The sequence below is a fragment of the Ovis canadensis genome, chromosome 1 (genome assembly GCF_042477335.2).
Source record: "Ovis canadensis isolate MfBH-ARS-UI-01 breed Bighorn chromosome 1, ARS-UI_OviCan_v2, whole genome shotgun sequence".
Classification (NCBI taxonomy): domain Eukaryota; kingdom Metazoa; phylum Chordata; class Mammalia; order Artiodactyla; family Bovidae; genus Ovis; species Ovis canadensis.
In genome coordinates this window covers 265,366,620-265,389,981 of record NC_091245.1, presented here as the reverse complement: position 1 = coordinate 265,389,981, position 23,362 = coordinate 265,366,620, and the positions used below count along the sequence as shown (strand labels likewise).

The window sequence follows — 23,362 nt, the reverse complement described above, 5'->3', positions numbered from 1 at the left end:
AACTCCCTGAGGGTCCAGAGGTTAGGACTCTGACTTTCCACCACAGGGGGAATAGACTGGACCCCTGGTAGGGGAACTAAAATCCGGCATGTCCTACTCAAACAAAACGCAGTCTCCTCACCCTTCCAATCTGATCTGTTCTGGCTTTGGGGAACACATCTAGATGTATGTTTATCTTGCCCAACAGAACCTTTCTTTAGTGTTTACAGTTTGGCATTTCTGTCACACTAATTCTCCGGTTCTGAGTGAGTGAAGTGAGTTTTCTAATTGACGAGCTTGTAACATTCATACAAGAAAACAACACTCTACCAGACAGCAAATGAGAATTAATAAGAGAGGGGGGAAAAGGTTAGCTGCCCATTGATCTTTGAGTCAATGACTATAAAGGTGAAGGCGTTTGGGAACGCGCAGCTGACAAGCGGATGCCGCGGGAGGCTGAAACACAGAGCAGCCACCCCCACCTGTTCAAGTGGAAGGAACCTGGAGGCCGGTCCACCTCAAGTCAGCCCTGAGTGGTACCCAAGACCGGACCGCCCAGGTCGGTTCTTCTCGGCAGGTCGCAGCCCGCGTGCCTCCACGGGCATCTGCGCCACCGGAGGCACCTGGACCTGGAGGTACCTGGGGTACCGCGCCGCCGCCGTCGGAGAACCATCCTTCGAGGGGGCGAGCGGAGGCGCAGGCGCACCGCGCCGGGCCCGGGGCACCAGCCTGCGAGCCCACCGACGCGTGACCCCGCGGCGCCAAGCCCACCGGGGCTGCCTCTTGTGCGCCCTCGCGATGCGCGCCCCCTCTAGCCTTCGCTGCCGCCTCCCCTCAGGGCCGCCCGTGGGGCACGCGCACCCCGCCTAGGGCCGGGAGAGGACGCGGGCGCGGGCGGCGCGGGAGGAGGAAGAACCTCGAGCGGAAGGCGCGCGCGGGACGACGCGACAGCGGCAGCAGCGGTGGCGGCGACCCGGCTCCCGTCAGGCCCGCCCTCGCCCAGCCCCCGGCGCTGCGCACCTCCCTCGCCCCACCCCCCGCGGCCCGGTGGCCAATCATAGCGCCGCGCACGTGACGAGCGCTGCCTGCGATGACCTCATCCCTGGTGTGGGATGACGTCAAATTCAAGATGGATGGAATCACAGCGGCAGCGGCGGCTGCGGCGCGCGCGAGCCGAGTGTGAGCGGAAAGGGGCCTGACGTCTGCCTCGGGGCTGAAGACCGGTGAGTAACTGTCACGCCCCTCGCCCCAGGGGAACTGCGGGGCCCGTGGGAGGCCATAGCCTCCCCGCAAAACGCGGCCTTTCCTGACGTAACTCTGAGGTGATCTCTCTCCTCCTTTTTCTCTCCGCCAGCGGGTTGCGGGTTCTGAGCGCTTCTGCGCGTGCGCCGGGCCCGGCTCTCACCGAGCATGCCCCAGGCTCCCACGTAGCCGATTGTGCCTTCACACTGCGCATGCTCTTTGCCCGCACTTGGCCTCGCCCTCGCCACTGCGCACGCTCCATCCCTCACAGGGCTTCCCCCGCCGGGCCGGGCTCCCGTCCGCCGGGCGGTTGGGGTACCTTCCGGCCGAGGGCGCGTGCTCCATGCCGGGCAGGCGTGGAAGCCGGCCGGTGTTCGCCAGGGTGCGCGAGCGTACGCGGAAGCTGGGGTGCGGGAGAACCCGCACCTGCCGCGGTCCGCACCCCCGCCCCACCACCCCCTCGAGCCCCGCCTGGCGGCCAGCGGCACATCCAACCATTGACCCAAGTAGACTGCTCTCCCCGCCGCGTCCCCCGACCGACCCCTCCGGGAGGACCCGGTTCCCTGACTTTCCACCGCTGGTCGCGAGCGTCCCTGCTGGAATGTGGATCCCCCCCCCCGCCCCCAATCGAGAAAACTCTGGTCCGCAACCTGCGGGGTTGGGTGGGGAAGGGGGAGTTGAGTCCCGACTGTCGCGCTGGAGATCCCGCCCCAGAGACCTCCTCTGCCGGAGTCCCCGACATATTTTCTCTCATCGCCCAGACCCCTCACTTGGAGCAAGTTCACTGACCCACTACAGAAGAGCATTCCCTTGACCGCAGGAACGCTCCGCGGTCCTGGCCCTTCACCCCGGTTGGTGCGCACTCAGTCCGCAGCACTGCTTTGCTGCTGGAAGAAGCCCCTCGAGCAGCACGTTAGCGGGCGGGGTGATTTTAGAGACAGGTTCTCCGGCTGGATGGCCTGGCAGTGGGAGGTGGGGGAAGCGTTAACCAGACGCCGCACGGTCTAGCAGCCTAGGGGTTTTGGTGCCGAAGGTCAGGAGCGGCTCACGACTAGCGTCTGAGGGCACCAGCATGTTCAGCAGAATCCATGAGTGTTCATAACGCTGTCCCTGAGTCATCCAGACGGAGCCTCCGTTGTGTACTGGTTCCTTGTTTGGAAGAAAGTGGGTTAATCCATTTTAGATTTCTCCTTGACGGTTATTTTCGAGACCTTTTACCCTCCGATGCTTGGAGTTAAATCCTTCATCCACTTTAATGAGTAATAGCCATTACATTGAGAATCACTAAATATCGATGTTAAAAAATAAAGTAGAAATTTGGGGCACTGGTTTACTTAAAAATAACTTGAGGTTTAATTCATTCTTCCTGTTAACACTATCCCGCGTTTAATGTGCTTCATTCTGTGGAAATAGAAGTTGGAAAGGCTATGACCCCCACCTTAGAGGAACTTAAGATAGTTTACGGCAGGGCATATTAGGTGTTTAACAGAGGAGGGGCCAAGTTATTGAGAGAGTGTCTGGGTTAGCGGGAGATGACTGAGGGACCATTTCAGTTGGTCCCAATGTCAGTGGGGTTGAGGAGAGCAGACTCTAGAGCTGTTTATGAGCAGGGCTTGACAGGCTGGGTCACTGCCCTGTCAGAAAGGAAAGAGAAGAGGTTTCTAGTTTGAGAGACTTGCTGGTTGGCAGCATACCAAACTAAATGGAATATGTGAAGACCAGCAGATGTGGGGGTCAGAGTCAGGGTACTGGACAAGGGGTATATCCTGTAATGGAAGAGTCCTGAGAAGTCTAAGCAGGAGTACAGAGTTGGGAGTCATTGGCTGGTGGGATTTAAGGCCACAACCACTCATACCAAAAGCAAAGATAGCTGCCACCTGCAACTCTCCTGGCCCAGCCCAGGTCTCGAGCCTTCCTGATGGTTTGGCTCTTTGTCCAGGAGGCACTTGTTGGACCTGCATGAAGCATTAGGAATACACAGCTAAAAACAAGTGTTCTTCCTTTCATGGACTCTCATGAGAGGGTAGATGTGGAGGCAGATAACTTAAAATAGCTATGTTACTGAAGAAGAGATGAGGTGCTGTGGTGGCTTCGGTGGCTGAGCTCCTGGCCAGGAGCCATCTGTGGAGCTTTGCAGAGGCAATGACATTTGGGCCTGTAGAAGTTCTACCAGTGAAGGAAAGGTAAGAAAGACAGTGGGTAGGGTAAATGCTCATCTGCATGCTGTCCAGGAGGGGTGGGGAGGTGAACTGTGATCAGAATATGAAGACTCTGGTGTGCCAGTCTGGAGAGTTTGGTTGGGTTTTATCTAGGGAGCAATAGAAAAATCGATACAGTATTCTAAAGGGCACTGATGGGACTAGCTCTGCTTTAGGAAAACAAATAAAAGGCACAGTTTCTACTCCTGCATCTAATTAGAGTGTCAGAGTCCAGAAAAATCAACAGATATTTATTGCTGTGTAAGATATTGTGTTGGGCATTGTGAAGAGTGTCAAAAGACATTAAATAGAGTCTTAGCCCTTAAATAGCTTCCAGTTCTGCTGGGGGAACAGACAGCTAACAGTACGCGGCACTGAAGAAACACTGTGGGATAATACTGGAGTTGAAAGGTGTTTGCTCAATGCAGACAGCAGTGGTCCAGGAACGTGTGTATAGAGTAGTGATCTAGGGTGGCCATAACAGAGCACCACAGATCAGGGGCCTTGAACCCCATTCTGGAGCCATTCAAGATGAAGGCTTTGGCAGGGTCGATTGCTCCTGAGGCCTCTCTGCTCAGCTTGTGGCTGGTCGTCTTCTCTGTATTTACAAAGTCTCCATGTCTGTGTCCTTATCCCCACCTCTTACAGAAACACCACCCCATTTGGGGGGACCTTAGGGCCCACCATTAAGGATTCGTTGTAACTTCTGATCTCTTAAGGGACCCTGTCCCCATATCCACTTACATTCTGAGGGGCTGGGGTTAGACCTTGTGGGACAGCCCATGACTGAAGGCTTAATGGGAGAAATGGGCCTTGAGCTGAGCTTGGAAGAGTGAGTGAGCTTCAGCTGAGCAGTGTCAGGGGAGGGGTCAGAGGAGGGCTGGGACACTGTAAATTGGATAATAGAAGAGGTGAGACCTGCAGGTCATGTCTCAGAGACAAAGTATCTGAAGCAGGAAGTTATCACAAGGCAATAACTAAAGCAAAGAGAATTTTAAAAGTAGTTTGAAACCAGATTGATAGAATCCTGAAGTCCATGTTTTTAAAATTTTGCGTTTTAACCTATGGAGAGCCATTGTTTTCATCGTTTTATTTTTTACCGAGGTCTTAGGTGTCAGGTAAGCCATGACATCAAGGCATTTACCGACCATCTTCTGCGAACCCTGGTTACTCCCCCAAGTCCTAGCACTCTGTTTATTTCCTTGTAGCTCTTAACAAAGTCAGAGTTACCTTGTTTCCTTGTTCACTGTCTGATTTACCCCACAAGAAAATGGGGGCCTTGTCTGTCTTATGCACCTCTGTATTCCTGATGTCTAATTGCGCCTTGCACATAATAGGAGCTGAGTAAATAAGCTGAATTAATGATAGTAATACTTAATGCGCACATCCAGGGAATGATCAGAGCTGTGTTTTAAGAAGCCAGTCTGGCAGCAGTATTAATAAAAGGTGGATTTGGAGAGCATGATGGGAAGAACCTAATACCACTTGAAAATATGTTAGGGTCCTTTTGTAACAAGAGCAGAAACTAACAGACCAGCTTAAATAGAAAAAGAAATTGACTTTAAAAGTGGAGGGTTGCTCTTGGGAGTGAAGGGGAAAACGAAGAATGGGGCCAGGAAGGATGAAACCAGGGTAACTGCAGGAGTCTGGATCGTGGGTGCCGCAGGCTGCATTTTCAGGCTGTGACTGAGATGCACCGGCTCCGCTCAGTTCTGCCTTTGTTGTTCTGAGCCCACTTTCCAAAAGAGAGTTTCCTACCAGGCTTAGCCAGCCCTGAGCAAGGCCTGACAGACCACTCAGGATGGCGCGCTCCAGTGCAAGGACGACTGGCTGCCCAGCGGCCAGCACCAAGCAGGAGGCTGCTTTAGTCGCCGAGGTGCCTCCTCCTGGTCGTGGCCAAGCGCACACCTTTAGACCAGATCAGACCCTCTCTAGGGAGACTGAGCATGTGGGAAATGGGACCCAAGGCAGTGACATCATTGCTCTCCAAGGGTCAGATCAGCCAGGCCCGCTTTGAAATCCGAGGAGCTGTCAATGGTGTCTGGATGTCTGCGTTATCTCCAAGTGAGCCATGATTAGACCTCACCTCAGAGCCGCTTCCTGTCACCATCTCACAGTGAAATCAAGGAGAGTCAAGGCTGAACCCAGAGGTAAGACTGTGAGGTGAACAGTGTGTGTTTATATTCCAGAGTCAAATGTAGGTGCTTTGTTTTTCTGTTTGCTTTGTAGGACTATATAAGCAATCTCTAACATTCCAAAGCATTGTGTGCCCAGAGTTCAGTTTCACATTAATGTTTTGGATGTAAAGAGATATTTCCCTACAGAACTGGTAGCAAGGGTTTTATGGACTAGTCTAGGAGTAAATTTGATTTGCAGTGTACCTTTAGCTCTGACGCCAGTCTGGTGTTAGTCTCCAGAACTCGGAAGCTGGTTGGTGTGAGGTTATGTGGCCCCTCCTCATCTCCCGGCCCTTATCTACTCCCAGTTTCCTTTTATCTGCGTGTTAGCTCTGCTTTGCTTTCTTTTGTTTATAGCCCCAGAATGTTCTATAGTCCAAAAGTGCCTACCCTTCCTCCATCTCCTTAGAAATCTTAGCTTCCTGCAGTTGGTATAAAGAGGGAATTATTTGCATTGAATCAACTTATATTAAGATATGGATTCTCTGTCTTAGCACACGGTCCCTGAGGACTTTGAGGTGATGGTATGAAGTAGTTTTCTGGAATCCAGTTGTGAAGGGCATTGAAGCTTTTCTAGGGAATTGGAACTTCAGTCCAGGGGCTTCTGGGGTTTTGAAGCCCTGGCACTGTTAGATGCATGTTTCTGGAAAATGTCTACAATACAGTGAAGAGTGGAGTCTGTGGTAACATAACCATCCAGTGAGCACGGAGTCCCCATCTTTACTCACATCCCCAGCATTCACTCATGGACCCTCCCACCCCTGGGCCAAGTCGACTGCTTGCTGAAATCATTCTTCTCATAGCACTTTTTGTATCCTTATGTGTCTTTCCTACTGTGGAAACTTTCAGGAAAGGAAGAGAAGGATGAAGTCAAGTGCCAGCTTGCAGACAGGAAATACTGTATGTACCGGAAACTTGCAGACATACTGCATTCGTTGTCCTTCATAAGAATCCCATAGGGTGGGCAGCTGTTAGTCTCATTGAACAAGTTAAGGAAACTTGTACTCAGGTCAAGTGATCTTTACAAGGGTAGATACCTAATAGGTGGCAAAGCCAGGATTTGAGACAAGTAAATGACTTTGAAAGTCTTTCCCATGGAGCTGTAGTGACTGCCATGGAGTGTTAACTGTAAAGATTCCCTCATTTTGAAATATCAGGAAACAACATGAAATAGAAACAATTCAGGCAGAGTTTGGGAAGATTTCTGTTCAAGGATCCAAGTGGTAAGCAAGCCAGCCCTGCTTTAGAATCTGGTTTTCCTGGGGGATTTCCCCCCAGTTTTTTCCATAGGGGAGGGACCTTTTCTTCCCTGTTTCACCCACTTTTCTTGTAACAGTGCCAAGGTTTCCACCGTGACTGCAGCAGTGGCTGGCGCTCCTGCACTGGGGACTCCAGAGATGAGCAGTGGAGGGAGGGGCTGAGTTACAGCACATGTCTACATCAGAGTCATCGGACCCAGGATGCCCTGTGTGTCCACAGTTAAAACATACTGAGAGATTAGGGCTTGATAAGTCAGCAGAGTTACGAAGGAGGAAGTACCTCTGGCACCAAAACTAGCCTTATCTGAGGCCAAAGAGCTGAAAAGGCAGGTGGTTTTGAGAGTTCAGCCTGCATATCCACCAGCCACCAAGGGTGTGATTGTCACCCTAATCTTGATTATCTCATGACACTCAGTAGTCATGATCCCTGTTGTTGCCTGCATTCTTAGTGTAGCATTTTACATTTTTAATAAAATTCTTATGCTCAATGAGTATACCTACCGTGTCATGAAAGCGCTAGTCCACAATGATCACTGTTTGCCTCTAGACCAGGAAGGGGCTCCATTGTTAAGCTTTGGTGATTGAATGGAAAGGTGACAGCAAGGGCTTCTGCAAGACGGTGAGGAGTCTGTGCTGCTGTGCCTGTGTGCCGCTCTCACCCCAGCACCCAGAACCCTTGGTCTGTTTCCTGAAGAGGATGGGAGGGGTCACTGTCCTCCAGTGACCCCAGAGGGGCCTTATTGATGCGCCCAGGGCCTCATGCCTCCACCCGCTCCGCAGCCTCATCACCTGCCCTCCCCTACATGTGTCTTTTGCTTCCCCCAGGCACTTGGTCTTGTCTCTGTATATTGGACACACTGCTCCTGTCCTTGATATGTCCTCCACCCATCCTTCCTGCCTCCTACGTTTTCTGACGTCAGCTTCTCCAGGAAACTTCTACTGTGGAATGCCTCCCCAACCTTCCTCTCACCTGGACCCAGTGCCTCACCTCTGCTCCCATGTGTACCTCTGCACCCTGCTGCCTGCGCTTACACACCGGAGTGTGTGAGGGATCGACTTGTCTTGTTCCCACGCAAGGCTGAGAGGCAGGCAGGACCATGCTTGTCAGACTGACAGCCTCCCTGTCTGGCCAGTTCTAGCACACACTAGACAGGCGCCCAGCCATGAGGAGCGTGCAGCATGATGACTAAGTGCAGGCTCTGGGGCCAGGCTCCCAGCCCACCGTCAGCTGAGGGGGTGACCTTCGGCACACTGCCCCCGACTCTTGGTGTCTGGGTTCCCTGCTTGGTGAGACAGGGATGATGGCAGTGCCTATTTCAGATGTTTATGTGAGAACTAAGAGAGGGAGCTAGAGGTAGGGTGGTATGTGGGTGGAGATCTTGCATGGCCTCTGGAGCCAGGTCATCTGGTGAGAGTTCTGCTCTGCTCCTCACTGTCTGTGCAGACTTGAGCAAGATACCTAACCTCATGTGCCTTGGTTTTCTCAGCTGTAAAACGGTGATCAGATAGTACAACCTCCTCAGGTTGGTGTAAATAATGAGTTTAATAATGTAAACACAAAAGATGTTCACAGTAGTATGTTTCAGTTCAGTTCAGTCGCTCAGTCGTGTCTGACTCTTTGCGACCGCATGAATCACAGCACGCCAGGCCTCCCTGTCCATCGCCAACTCCCAGAGTTCACTCAGACTCACATCCATCAAGTCAGTGATGCCATCCAGCCATCTCATCCTCTCTCGTCCCCTTCTCCTCCTGCCCCCAATCCCTCCCAGCATCAGAGTCTCTTCCAATGAGTCAACTCTTCGCATGAGGTGGCCAAAGTACTGAAGTTTCAGCTTCAGCATCATTCCTTCCAAAGAAATCCCAGGGCTGATCTCCTTCAGAAGGGACTGGTTGGATCTCCTTGCAGTCCAAGGGACTCTCAAGAGTCTTCTCCAACACCTCAGTTCAAAAGCATCAATTCTTCAGCGCTCAGCCTCACATCCATACATGACTACTGGAAAAACCATAGCCTTCACTAGACGGACCTTTGTTGACAAAGTAATGTCTCTGCTTTTCAATATGCTGTCTAGGTTGGCCGTAACTTTTCTTCCAAGGAGTAAGCGTCTTTTAATTTCATGGCTGCAGTCACTATCTGCAGTGATACTTTTCCCTAATTCCTTATTTCATCCAAGGAGTATAGAAGCCTGTGGTTTAGGGATGAGAAGCAGTTACTTAGAACAGAAATACAGGTCATGATAATTGGAAAGGAGAAAAAGAAGGAAACTTTTCTGAACAATTAAAAGTGAGAAAATGTAGGGGTAGGGAGCAGATGGTGTGTGGGTCAGCACTGCTTCCTGTCCAGGGACGCAGAACATCTCACTTGGTTTCATCTTCACATAGTCCCTTGATTTCTTCATTTGGGTTCCCCCAGAAGCAGACCCTGAGACATGGATTCAGATGTAGGTGCTTATCTGGGAAGCGATCCCGGAAAGCACAGGAAAGGTTGTAGGGAAAGTGGAGCAGGAAAGGGTGTCCCCAAAGGGTCCATTAAACGACCAGGTTCCTGTGCATGTTTAGAATATCTAAATGAATTCCAAAAAAAATTCTGCACCCATTTTTCGGTCAAACTTCCTCTCAGGTAAGGACATCCTTCCAGTTCTGGCAGAAACCTTGGAGACATCTTTACCTCCTCCCCTTCCCATCCTCTGCAGTCAGTCCTGCAGAAATTTTAATGGTTATCTTTACATCCACTCCTGCCACCCCAGTCCAGGCACCATCCGGTCTGGCATGTGTCCCTGCAGTGGACTCTCAGCTGGCTTCCCAGCTTGTAGCCTCTCCTGTGCTCCATTCTTTGCAGCATAACCAGTGGAATCTTTTTGAAACAAAATTCAGGTGGTTGTCATTCTTCTTCTCAGAATCTTCCAGCAGCTGCCCTAGTAGAGTCCAGTCCTCCCAGTGGTCCAGCCAGCCCTGCACGATGCCTCCCCGTACTCCTTCAGCATCCTCGTCCACAGCTCCCTCAGCTCTGCTGCAGCCTGACTGTCACCTTGTCTTCCCTCTGCCCGTGTGCTCGACCCTTGCTGATCTCATGGCCCACCTATGTGTCTTCCAGGCCTCCTCAATGCTGTTTTGTTGAGGGAGTGAATAAGTGGATGATATGTGAAGTTCCTGGTGCCATCTGTAGTGTGTTATAAGTGCTGAATAAATGGTAGCAATTATGGTTTTCTCCTTTAATTCTCACAGTAACATTATTAATACTATCGTTGTTTTAGGTGGGAAAACTGAGGCTCAAAGAGCTCTAGAGCATTAGCCTAGAGCTGTGCTGTGCTTAGTTGCTCAGTCATGACCAACTCTTTGCAACCCCATGGACTGTAGCCCACCAGGCTCCCCTGTCCATGGGGATTCTCCAGGCAGGAACACTGGAGTAAGTTGCCATGCCCTCCTCTAGGGGATCTAGAGCACTGACATTTAAACTGTATTAACTCTGAGCCACAGGAAGGAATGTATTGTACAGTCAGTCCTCCATATCGATGGGGTTCACATCCATGGACTCAATCAACTGCAGATGGAAAATATTCAAAAAGAAAAATATCCAGGTAGTTCCAAAGTGCAAAACTTGTGTTTGCTGCTCACCAGCAACTATCTAAGTATCATTTACATCATGTTACGTATCACTGATGTAAGTATCTAGAGATGATTTAAAGTGTTTAGGGGGATGTGCTTAGGTTATATGCAAATACTGCACCATTTTTATAGGAACTTGAGCGCCTGTGGATTTTGGTGTCCGTAGGGCCTGGAACCAGTCCTCTGTGGATACTGAGGGACGACTGCATCAATTTTAAATTGATTTTAAGCAACCCTTTTGGAAAGTACTTGTCCAGACTTTTGATTTTGCATCTCCTGAGCCTCTCGGTCCCTGGGGCAACATCTGAACTAGCTGTCTCAAAAATTATTTGCACTAAAAATAGTGCTCAGAATGCAGCTGAGTTATGAGTGTGGCATTTATAAGCTTTTTTTTTTTTTTCTCTGCTGACCTCTGTAAATGATGGTGGATTTCTTTGCAGATAATTAGATGTGTGAGTACAGTGTAGTAGGATTAAGGAAGAAATTTAAATGGCTATCAGAAAAAAAGAAGGGAAAGTGTCTCTCTTGGGTGCTCACCATCAAGATGAAATGATGCCAGGCAAGACTGAACAGCAACTCAGCGCAGGTTGACCGAGGGAGTTATCTATGTACAAGCTACAGGCTCCGAGCTTCGTCCCTGGAAGCAGAGCCTTGCCTCTGACAGTCAAGTTAAGTCAGCACCATAGCAGGGAGGGAGACCTGGGGCCACCAGACACTGGTCACTCCAGGTGGCAGCCTCTGTGGCTTCTGCCGAAAACCACAGAGCCTGTCAATTTGGTCTCTTAGTTGTGTCCGACTCTTTGGGACCCCCATGCAAAATAGCACACCAGGCTTCCATGTCCATCACCAACTCCGGGATCTTGCTCAAACTCATGTCCATCAAGTCAGCGATGCCATCCAATAATCTCATCCTCTGTCGTCCCCTCTTCCTGCCTTCAATCTTTCCCAGCATCAGGGTCTTTTCCAATGAGTCAGTTCTTCACATCAGGTGGTCAGAGCATTGGAGCTTCAGCTTCAGTATCAGTCCTTCCAATGAATATTCAGGACTGATTTCCTTTAGGTTTGACTGGTTTGGTTTCCTTGCAGTCCAAGGGACTCTTAAGAGTCTTCTCCAACACCACAGTTCAAAAGCATCAATTCTGCAGCCCTCACCTTTCTTTATATTCCAACTCTCACAACCATACATGACTACTGGAAAAACCATAGCTTTGACTAGATGAACCTTTGTGGGCAAAGTAATGTCTCTGTTTTTTAATACACTGTCTAGGTTTGTCATAGCTTTTCTTCCAAGGAGCAAGTGTCTTTTAATTTCATGGCTGCAGTCACCACCTGCAGTGATTTTGGAGCCCAAGAAAATAAAGTTTGTCACTGTTTCCATTGTTTCCCCATCTGTTTGCCATGAAGTGATGGGACCGGATGTTATGATCTTAGTTTTTTGAATGTTGAGCTTTAAGCCAACTTTTTCACTCTCCTCTTTCACTTTCATCAAGAGGCTCTTTGGTTCTTCTTTGCTTTCTGCCATAAGGGTGGTGTCATCTGCATATCTGCTGCTGCTGCTGCTAAGTCACTTCAGTCGTGTCCGACTCTGTGCAACCCCATAGATGGCAGCCCATCAGGCTCCGCTGTCCCTGGGATTCTCCAGGCAAGAACACTGGAGTGGGTTGGTTATGGATATTTCTGCCCACAATCTTAATTCCAGCTTGTGCTTCATCCAGCCTAGCATTTCTCATGATGTACTATGCATATAAGTTAAATAAGCAGGGTGACAATATACAGCCTTGATGTACTCCTTTTCCTGTTTGGAACCAGTCTGTTGTTCCATGTCCAGTTCTAACTGTTGTTTCTGGACCTGCATACAGATTTCTCAAGAGGCAGGTATGGTGGTCTGGTATTCCCATCTCCTTCAGAATTTTCCACAGTTTGTTGTGATCCTCACAGTCAAAGGCTTTGGCGTAGTCAATAAAGCAGAAGTAGATTTTTTTTTGGAACTCCCTTGCTTTTTCAATGATCCAATGGATGTTGGCAATTTGATCTCTGGTTCCTCTGCCTTTTCTAAATCCAACTTGAACATCAGGAAGTCCTCTGTTCATGTACTGTTGAAGCCTGGCTTGGAGAATTTTGAGCATTACTTTGCTAGCCATGTGAGATGAGTGCAATTATGTGGTAGTTTGAGCATTCTTTGGCATTGCCTTTCTTTGGGATTGGAATAAAAACTGATTTTTTCCAGTCCTGTAGCCACGGCTGAGTTTTCCAAATTTACTGGCATATTGAGTGCAGCACTTTAACAGCATTATCTTTCAGATCTGAAATAGCTCAACTGGAATTCCATCACCTCCACTAGCTTTGTTCATAATGATGCTTCCTAAGACCCACTTGACTTTGCATTCCAGGATGTCTGACTCTAGGTGAGTGATCACACCATCGTCGTTATCTGGGTCATGAAGATCTTTTTTATGTAGTTCTTCTGTGTATTTTTGCCATCTCTTCTTAATATCTTCACCTTCTGTTAGGTCCCTACCATTTCTGTCCTTTATTGAGCCTGTCTTTGCATGAAATGTTCCCTTGGTGTCTCTAGAGGGATACCAAGAGGCTGTTGACCAACTGTTGACCAGAGGCTGGGTAGCCAGCAAAAGCTGACCCTTTGAAGCCGGAGGAGAACCTGCCGGTGTGCTGGGTGCCATGTCTGCGTATCGATAGTTTGCCCTCTAGAGAATGGTAAGACTCTCTGAACAATCTTAGTTACTCTGAATCCATTTTATATAAAAATACATGTCTTAAGTATTGTAAAGAAGAGATGGCATTGTAAAACCAGCCCAAAGAGATGAGATGTTATAGCAGCAGCTGCCTGAGAGAAAGATTTGGAGAGTCAAGCATCGTCTCTGTGTGAAATGGCTTCATCTTCATCAGGAGTTAATCTAGACGCTTTTATTCTGAATTAAATGTCTAGTAACCCTGCAATTTGTGAAAATTATGGCACGTTTGCAGGTTGAGGTACAGGCTCGTCTAATTTTCCAAGCAGCCCTAAAGGAGGGCACGGCTGTTACCGTCCCATGTGAGGGACCTGATGATCCCAGAGACTAGCTGACCACGAGGGCAGAGCCAGCACCCAGCCACTAGGCCTTAAGATCTCACCTTCAGGCTTGAAGAGTCTCGGTGAAATCTCAAGTCAGACCCCTTAGGTTTAGAATCAGTATAATTAAGTTTAGTTCCAGGCTAAAGTTTCCACTGTGTTATTGTTGAAAGTGTAATTTGGTAAGAATTAGTATTCGGATTACATGGTGTTCAGCATAAGAAACTAAAGAAACTTTTCTGTATGATATTTCTAACTTTTTAAAAACACTTTGATGCAGTAGTAATTAGTTAAATGATTTCTGTCTTTCTAAATTCTTATCTGTTTTTTGCAACCTCTACAGCCTATTGTTAATTCACATTGTGTTTATTCATCTCGAGTAATAAAACTGTTTCCTTCAAGAATTGTGGACTTTATAGGGTTTGGTACTACATACTTACTCTCTGATCTAATAAGGAATAGAATTAAGCATCAAATGCATAAGGGCCCTAAATAATAAACCTTGTTTTCAAATATTGCTTCTCTACATACCTGCCAGGTTCTAGCTGCCTTTTCGATGGTATGAAATGGGTTGTTACAGAGACTTAGTTCCTCAAGTTTGTCAGTTTTAATGATTGGTGACCTATTTAAGCTGTGATACTTGTTTCTTTGTATTTTCTGTGTTATTTAAATAAGATTGTTCATCCAGAAAGTTTTTGTCAGGCCACAGTCTGCTAAATATTGACACCGGTGAGAAGACAGCTGCTGTTCCCTGCCCTTGAGCAGCCCTCCCCTGGGGGAGCGTCGCCCGGCCTTGTTCACAGTGACTTTATCTGTCTTTCAGATAAGGCCGAGCATGGAGGGGCTGCTGCACTACATCAACCCAGCACACGCCATCTCTCTCCTCAGCGCCCTCAACGAGGAGCGGCTCAAGGGGCAGCTGTGTGACGCACTCCTGATCGTCGGTGACCAGAAGTTCCGAGCTCATAAGAACGTCCTGGCTGCCAGCAGTGAGTACTTCCAGAGCTTGTTCACCAACAAGGAGAACGAGGCACAGACTGTATTCCAGCTGGACTTCTGTGAGCCAGATGCTTTCGACAATGTGCTCAACTACATCTATTCTTCGTCTCTGTTCGTGGAGAAGAGCAGCCTGGCTGCCGTGCAGGAGCTCGGCTACAGCCTGGGCATCTCCTTCCTGACCAACATTGCCTCCAAGACACCCCAGGCCCCCTTTCCCACGTGTCCCAACAGAAAGAAGACTATCACCGAGGACGAGGAGAACAGTTCTCAAAAGAGAAGTGTCATCGTTTGTCAGAGCAGGAACGAAGCCCCCGGGAAAGCTGGGAGTCAGAACACCTCTGAGCTGAGCCACCCTCCCCGGCCCTCCCCCAGCATCGCGGTCAAGGCAAACGCCAGTAAGCCCCCCGGCCCCAAACCCACGGAGCCCCCGCACCACGTGGCGCCAGCTGAAAAAACCTGGCCAAAAGATGGTCCCGCGGTTCTGGCGAGGCCGCCCGAGCTCGCCGGGCCTTCGGAGGAGCCAAGCCGGAGCGGCCTGGCCAAGCGGGCCGCGGCACCGCCTTCGAAGCCCCCGCTGGACCGGGCGGCCGTGGACGAAAGGCCAGGCGCCAGCGCCCTGCTCCCCAAAGGCGTGGCCGTGGAGCTGGCGCTGCGGAGCCCGCGGCCGCCCGTCCTGTCCCTGCGGGGCTCACCCGAGACGCCCTTCCTGCTGAAGGAGGCGGGCCGGGGCAGTGGGCCGGGCGAGGACCGGAACCTACTGTATTACTCTAGGCTGGGGCTGGTCATCCCAGCCGGGGCGCCGGCGCCGGGGGCCCAGGGTGTGGACCGCAGCGGCCCGCTTGTAAAGAGCCTCCTGCGCCGGTCGCTGTCCATGGACAGCCAAGTCCCCGTGTACACGCCCACTGCCGAGCTGCAGCCTCCCCCAGGCGCGGGCTCGGGCGATGTGGCGGGCAGCGTGCTCTGCGCCTTCTCTTCTCAGAGGCCGCCCTCCAAGGACGGGGGCGAAACGGTGGCCCCCGACGCCCGGGCTCCTGCCCCTCAGCCTCACCGCCTCAGGTCCTTCAGCGCCTCTCAGCCGGCTGAGCGGCCGGGGGCGCCCCCGGGGCCGGAGGTGCGGGTCAAGGCCGAGCCGCGCAGCCCCCCAGAGCCATGCGACATCATTCGCGTCACTGTGGGGGATGCCGCGGCCGCCACGAGAGACCTGGCCCTACAGACAGAAGACGACCGGAAAGACCCCAGCAGACTCCCGGCTAAGAGGCGGTTCCAGACCGACAGGAGGCTGCCGGCCAAGCAGCCCAAAGCTGAGAGCCCAGGCTCCCCGGGCTCGGGAGACCCCCGCGAGGAGGGCTTGAGCCCATCTGCCCTCCAGGCCGACTTCCCAGGCTCTGACTTGAACAAAGACGAATTCGGTGAGTTGGAGGGCACGAGACCAAACAAAAAGTTTAAATGCAAACATTGCCTTAAAATCTTTAGATCCACGGCGGGCCTGCACCGGCACGTGAACATGTACCACAACCCCGAGAAGCCGTACGCCTGCGACATCTGCCACAAGCGCTTTCACACCAACTTCAAAGTGTGGACGCACTGCCAGACGCAGCACGGTGTGGTGAAAAATCCGGCTCCGGCCGCCAGCTCCCACGCTGTCCTGGACGAGAAGTTCCAGAGGAAGCTCATTGATATTGTGCGAGAGCGGGAGATCAAGAAGGCGCTGATCCTGAAGCTGCGGCGCAGCCGGCCGGGCTTCCAGGGCCCTGGCGGCTCCCCAGCGCAGGTCCTCAAGCGGGGCCTGCGCTCCCGGGCCAAGGGCGCGTATGTGTGCACGGCCTGCGGGAAGGCCTACCGCTTCCTCTCCCAGCTCAAGCAGCACGTGAAGATGCACCCGGGGGAGAAGGCCCTTGGGGCTGCCAGGGCCACGCGGCCCAGGGAGCGCGTGGCCCCCGGGGGCGCAGCGGGCGGCCCGGAGCTCTATCTGTGCCGCCTCTGTAACGCCAAGCTCTCTTCTCTCCTAGAGCAAGGCAACCACGAGCGCCTGTGCCGCACTGCTACCGTGTGCCCCTACTGCAGCCTCAGGTTCTTCTCGCCCGAGCTCAAGCGCGAGCACGAGGGCAAGTGCGAGTTCCGCAAGCTCACGTGCCTGGAGTGCATGCGCACCTTCAAGTCGGCCTTCAGCATCTGGCGGCACCAGGTGGAAGTGCACAATCAGAACAGCATGGCCCCGGCCGCCGGCACCTCCCCACCCCGGCCTGACCTCAACGGCGAGGCCACCGGCCCTGCCCGGCCCCCTGTCCTGCCCGAGCCTGGCCGAGCCGACCCTGCGGCCACTGCCGCCAAAGATGACCCCTCGGGGGGCGGCCGCGGCCCTGAGCCTGTGAACTTTGACTCCGAAGATTCCACCTGCCTCCCCGAGGACCTCAGCCTCTCCAAGCCGCTGAAGATCCAGGTCAAAGAGGAGCCGCCGGAGGAGGCCGAGGAGGAGGCACCCGAGGCTGGCGCGGCCCCCAAGGACCTGTGGCCCTGCGAGAAGTGCGGCAAGACCTTCCCGGCACCAAAGCAGCTGGAGCGGCACCAGGAGCTGCTGTGCTCCGTGAAGCCCTTCATCTGCCACGTCTGCAACAAGGCTTTCCGCACCAACTTCCGGCTCTGGAGCCACTTCCAGTCCCACATGGCCCAGGCCTCTGAGGACCCTGCGCACCGGGAACCCGAGGCTGGCCCGGGCCCCGCCGGCTCCCCGTCGCCGCCCCCGCTGCCCCCACCGCTGCCCAAGATCCAGCCCCTGGAGCCCGACAGCCCCACAGGCCTGCCCGAAACCCCCACTCCCACCGCCGACAAGCTGTTCGCGCCCCGAGAGTCAGACACGCTGTTCTACCACGCGCCCCCCCTCTCCGCCATCACTTTTAAAAGACAGTTCATGTGTAAGCTCTGCCACAGGACATTCAAGACGGCCTTCAGCCTCTGGAGCCACGAGCAGACGCACAACTGAAACACTTCTTAGCCCTGGAGGCAAGCGCTGGTCTCCAGGCTTCAGCCCGAATCGTGAACTGTGTCATAAGAAACAACTTATTTTTTAAAAAAGAATAATAAAGGTTGCAAATTATTATGCTTGAATATAAGTTTGAGGTAAACTGATATTAATGAGAAATGTCCTTATTCAACCTAGGAAAACTCCCCAAAGCCTTGTGCTTCTGGACCTTACAGTAATGCCTTTATTACTGTGGAAGTTTGTTCTTGGTTGTTTGCATGGTTCCTCATCCCATGGTATCAGTATAATCTACTTGAGGTGGTTTGGTTTTTTCTTACTGATTTTCAGTTATTGAAACACTATGAAAGTATTTCTTCTTTAGATTCTATGAAGAAACCTAAGTTTGTACATCTTAGCCATGTTCTCAAGTCCAAACATATCAGAACAAAGTGGAGTAGTTTGCAGTATTAAGATCCTAGAGTACTTCAGCAATAAAATTAAAAAAAGATAAACCTCAACTTTTAATAAGATATCCTGACACTTGATAACAAATAAATATTTGGTATTTTGTGGTTATTTAGAACCTTTTTTGTATGAAAATCGTGAGAAATTTAAATCAGCAATAGTAATACTTAGGTTTCTATAAAATAAAAAACTTGCTCTTGGGTCATTTCATATAATTAGTGATGGAAGACTCAGGAAAGGAAAGCATGGAGATTTCTGGAAGCTGTCCACCTTTGCTTCTGAAGCTTTGGTGGTGGTGGGTGTGGTGGTCAGAGCACCCACCAGGGCCCTGAATTCAGACCAGCATTGAGGGGCTGTGCAGGTTTGCTTCCCCGGGTTTGTGCCATCACAGATTGAAACTGCGTATATTGGGGCCAGAAAACAGCATACGGCACAAATTTTGAATTTAATGTTAGTATAACAGGTAAGGTCAGGACATGTACTTACACAGCACCCCCCAGAGTGAGTGCAGCTGCTCTAAATCCCGAATTACTGTTCACTTTCAGAGACTTGAAGCAGAGGGAGGAGCCACACCGCAGTCTCCACACCCTTTTCAAGAACAACCTGTACAGTCATCAGTTTTCCTGCCTCTTTGTGTTGTGATTTCTGTTAAGATTTTTTGGAGTTTACAGTGGTAAAATGTCCATAGTGAAACCATCCTTCTTTAAGGCACTGCTGAATATTTCATAAATATGTATGAAAGTACTCTCAAGGGTCCACAATTAGTTATTACTTATTTTGCTACTTATTTTGGCCCATAGCACTTGGGCTTTTTTTGTTTTCCTATTTTGTGTAAGTTGTAATTTAAAGCCTTTGAGTTGGTATAGTCCAGAATTCGTTGGGATGTTTAAAAAGGAAAAGAATTTTATTTCATTGGCAGGGGTGGGGAAGTGAGATACATAAAAGTAGGAATATTGTCAAAACCCCTAAATTCTTTCAAAGTAATGATGGACCTTGATGGTAAAGCCTCCAAGTTTATTAATTTTTTGCAAGCTCTTCTTTCAGATAAGAAAATCAACTACTGTGACTGAGAAATACTCTACCAAGTACTTAAACTGGTCCTCTGGCAGAAGTCTAGTCATAGTCTCATAACCCGCATTCCATACCAATAGTAGGAAAGAGATTCTTACTTTTTTATTGAAACAAGCATTTTTATAAAGTTCTAATTGACTTTGTACATTGTAGAAACTACATGTGAAATTTTGCTTTTTATTCTTTCATTTGGAAATTATCAAAAGTCCCCTTCCTATTTTGGTTCTTAAATTTGATGGAGAAAATAAAATTAAGTTGCCATTACTGATTATTGCCATCTTTAGATTTCTTTGAACAAACCTATGCGTTTTAAAGACAAAGCAAGAGCATGTGGTTTTCTGTGAAACATTAGGATAGATATATTGTTCGTTGAATTCATTCCCTGCATAATGTGGTATTTCTTACTCTGAACACCCTGGTAGCTATCACTTCAAAAGAAGATAGTTCCGTTCAGAGTAATGCTTACTTATGGCTGCTGGAGGCTAGGTGGACAATTCCCTGATACATGGGATCTTGACATTGTAAACTCAGTATCCCAGGACTTGAACCTTTATGCTACATTTTTGAAGATTTTTTAATAACATTAATTAGTAAAAAAAAAAAATATTTTTGATCTAAATATAGGCTCTGCATATCTGTTAGATTTTAAAAATTGCCAGTGTTTTGTCTTGTCCACATTTTTGTCTAGGCAAGGAACATAAGTTTTCAAATAAAATTTTGAACCAAAAACATTTATAATGCAGTTCTGGTTTTTCTATTACTTTTTATACTGTACCTTAAAAGCATTAGGCTTGGAAGAGTTTATTTTGGTGGTCAAAAAAAAAAGGCTTCCTCTCATTTGACTATTTTAAATGTTAAGATGTAAAATAATGAAAGACAGATAAATTGCTTTATGCAGTAAAGTGTTTTTTTAAGAATGTTTAACTCAGCCAGTGGGCAAATACTTGGTATAAGACAAGTTGGTCTTTTCATACTGAAATGCGTTAGCTAGGAAAGATATTCTTGAAAATCTTTTTTTTTTTCTGATTGTAATTAATTTTGGGAAGTGTAGAAAGCTCCTTACTCCTTTGTATGTATTCAGGATGCCTGCCTTTTTATGCAATTGTGGAAAGAATGTCAGATGTTTTAATATATTCTTTGTTAATCTGAAAACTTGTTATCTGATCATTTTCTTCATTTGGGGGGAGGGAGGAACACCACAAAAAGGGCATTTTTATCAAAATAAGTAATGGAGGTAACAAATCTTGTACATTTTTTATAGTAAAAATATTTAAAGAGTAAGAGACTATTCACTTTTAGAACTGGCTATGGTTAATATGCATTTATAACTTTGTCGAAATATACAACCAACAGTTTGGCAGTGATGTTGTCTGCATCTGTAGTGAGATGGATGTGGTTCCTGGTTTTCTGTTTGGGAACAGATCATCCCAGCCTTCTCTTAAAAAATATAACCCCAGCACTTAATCCGTGATCATCTGGTCCACACACAGCACCCATGGGTGCTAAGAGTAGTAACTGAGACCGGAATAAAATGTGCCCTTTGGTGGAGAAAAGAGGTGTGTTCAGGCCAACTCTGTGGTCGGATGAGGGAGTGACAGAAATGGACGGGTCCAAGTCGGCCTTTGTTCCCTCAAACTGTGTGTGTGTGTGTGTGTGTGTGTGTGTGAGATTTTCATTTCTTACTGCAAAAATAATTACATGTCATTTGTAACAGGTTTCTTTATAAATTGCACTAATTAACATTGGAATGTTACAAGTCAGTTTGTCAATTTCTGAAGTCTCTTTGATGTTTTTTGCAATAATTGTGAAAAGCATTATTGATTTCAATAATGCTAGCACATATTCTTTAATAAGTTCTTTAACACTGGCTTTTTTTTAAGTTTTACACATAGTTTTTTCTCTTGTGGCTTTAGCACTTTAAGGAGTTTGGCGTTTGCATAGTTTTTGGTGTGCTTCCCGGGTATGCGCCAGGGCGTCACGTTGCCACGTGACTGGAGAAAACTCATGGTCTGTCTTTAGATTCTAGAGGAGAAAAAATGAGTCAATGTCAGGTTTTTAAAAAATTCCATTTAGAGGCAGTCATTTGGGAACCAAAGTATTTTACTGTATATCTTTAAAAGCATTGAATTCAGTGCTCTTTAGTCATTTATTCGTGCTGTCCAGATTTTCCACAAAGTTGTACCTGGTTAATTTGCAAAAGTGATAATTTCTTCTTGACATTAATCCAAGACTGTTTCAAAATTTTCATTGAATAAATGCTTATTGCTAAAAGAACAACAAATGTGGTTTTATAACTGTGTGTATTTTGTTTCATATGCCTCAGCAGAGAAATCATTGTTCAGTTTTATTTAGGAATAAGCTTTTTTGGACTGAAAATTCATAGTAAAATAGGATTCTACCTAATGTTAAGCCATCGCTTCTTTGTATCCAGTTGTCTGTTTACTTTGCTTAAATCTCAACTAAGATTGAGTGGAGTCAATAAATTTGTACTGTATTTTGTTTTGAGTTGTGGTCTCATTGGTATGTTTTGGACTTGAAGGATACAATAGTTTATGGAAGCTGAGATAAAGCCCTTTCTTCTACTTGGGGAGTGTGAGTAGCCACCCACGTAAGAGCTGTGAGAGAGATTTCATCTCCCCACTGCTCCAGGTGGCTCGTAAAGCTTAAGTTATTCGGGCACCACAGATGCATAATAAAACCCCATAAGCGGAAGTCTTTGCCTGTCCACCTTTTTCTTTACTGTCCAGATGGATAGTTTTTAATGTGATTGTGGGGATAAATGCATTAAAAAGGACGTGTTTAGCACCCTAGTTTTGTTTCACATTTTAAGGGATTCCACATAACGTCCTTTGCCATTCTAATCAGGCTCTTCCAGAACACCCAAGGTGTGCTCACTCTAAAATGTTAGCTTAAGTGAAGAGCTGGGATGATCAAGGCTAGTTCCGCTCACCTGGGCTTGCCCTCACGTCTTCTCAAGGTTTCGTTTTCCCTGCCTGATACCCTAGACTAGCTTTTCTAGGGAACCTCTGCCTAAAAGTTATGAACATACTGCACCAGGTGTAAGTGGTTTTAATCTTTATTTTAATCCACTTTAGCCCTGCTGTTCAATTTGCCTCCGAATATTGTTTCCTAAAAAAAAAGCTTAGGTTTGCCCTTTGTTCTTAGTAATCACAGGCTTCCTGAGGTTGGCACAGTGACACTCCCGTTGCATCCTTGGTCTTGGGCACACACTCAACAGACGCTTGTGGTGGCAAAACCATGACATTACATGTCTCCAACATGTAACATTTTCCTGGCTGGAGGCCCAAATCTTGGCTCTGTGAACCATGGAAGTGGAGTGGCAGGTATACCTCCTACAAGGCAATTGTCTGGAGAAAATGATTCCCCATGTTGTCACAGAAGCACTTTAAATAGAAAGCCTGCTGTAGCATGAACTTGGCTACCATCAGCCCCCAACCTTGGGGTAGAGCCCCTGGGCCCCTTTATTGACATAATGAAAGCCACCATCAGCCCCCAACCTTGGGGTAGAGCCCCTGGGCCCCTTTATTGACATAATGAAACAGGAGGGAGGGGGGCAGGGCACAACTTCAGGACACAACATAAACCCATTAGAATCAAATGGGCCCAAGATGGCAGACAAGTCAACTTCGACTAGACCTTGATCCTCAATCAGCAAGCTAAATGGCACACCCAGAGGCACCATGACAGTTCCAAGGTAAAGACCAAAAAGTGGGCAGTGGCCCAACTCTTGGAAATCTCCACCTCTTCCCCAAAATAAAGACCATAAGGAAAGCTGAGTGCCAAAGAATTGATGCTTTTGAACTGTGGTGTTGGAGAAGACTTAAGAGTCCCTTGGACTACAAGGAGATCAAACCAGTTAATCCTAAAGGAAATCAATCCTGAATAATCACTGGAAGGACTGATGCTGAAGCTGAAGCTGAAGCTACAACACTTTGACCACATGGTGGGAAGAACTGACTCATTGGAAAAGACCTTGATGCTGGGAAAGATTGAAGGCAGGAGGAGAAGGGGACAATCAAGGGTGAGATGGTTGGATGGCATCACCGACTTGATGGACAAGAGTTTCAGCAAGCTCTGGGAGTTGGTGATAGACAGGGAAGCCTGGTGTGCTGCAGTCCATGGAGTTGCAAAGAGTCAGACACAACTGAGCAACTGAACTCCCCAAAATACTTGGGATGATCCTATGAAGTTACCCAGGCTGTAAAAACTAACGATGCCACATTTCAAAGCCACTGCAACTTACTGTCTGTGGTGAACCACAGTCTATCTGTGGAGTGTGTTTCTCTCTGAATAAATCCACTTTTTACCTATCACTTTGT

The 23,362-nt window shown here is 48.6% G+C and overlaps 1 protein-coding gene across 2 annotated transcripts; it reads left to right on the top strand.

Annotated features, from left to right (window-relative positions):
• The first annotated feature begins 1,083 nt into the window (after positions 1 to 1,083).
• Positions 1,084 to 21,527, top strand: ZBTB21 (zinc finger and BTB domain containing 21). 2 transcript variants are annotated; one of them, XM_069581528.1, is made up of 3 exons: positions 1,094 to 1,202; positions 14,352 to 15,936; positions 16,537 to 21,527. In XM_069581528.1, exons 2-3 carry the CDS (start codon positions 14,364 to 14,366, stop codon positions 17,505 to 17,507), a joined length of 2,544 nt encoding a protein of 847 aa, XP_069437629.1. In that variant the 5' UTR covers positions 1,094 to 1,202; positions 14,352 to 14,363; the 3' UTR covers positions 17,508 to 21,527. The 2 variants fall into 2 exon arrangements, with proteins under 2 accessions (XP_069437623.1, XP_069437629.1); XM_069581522.1 differs by having other exon boundaries at positions 1,084 to 1,202; positions 14,352 to 21,527.
• Positions 21,528 to 23,362: the final 1,835 nt, after the last annotated feature.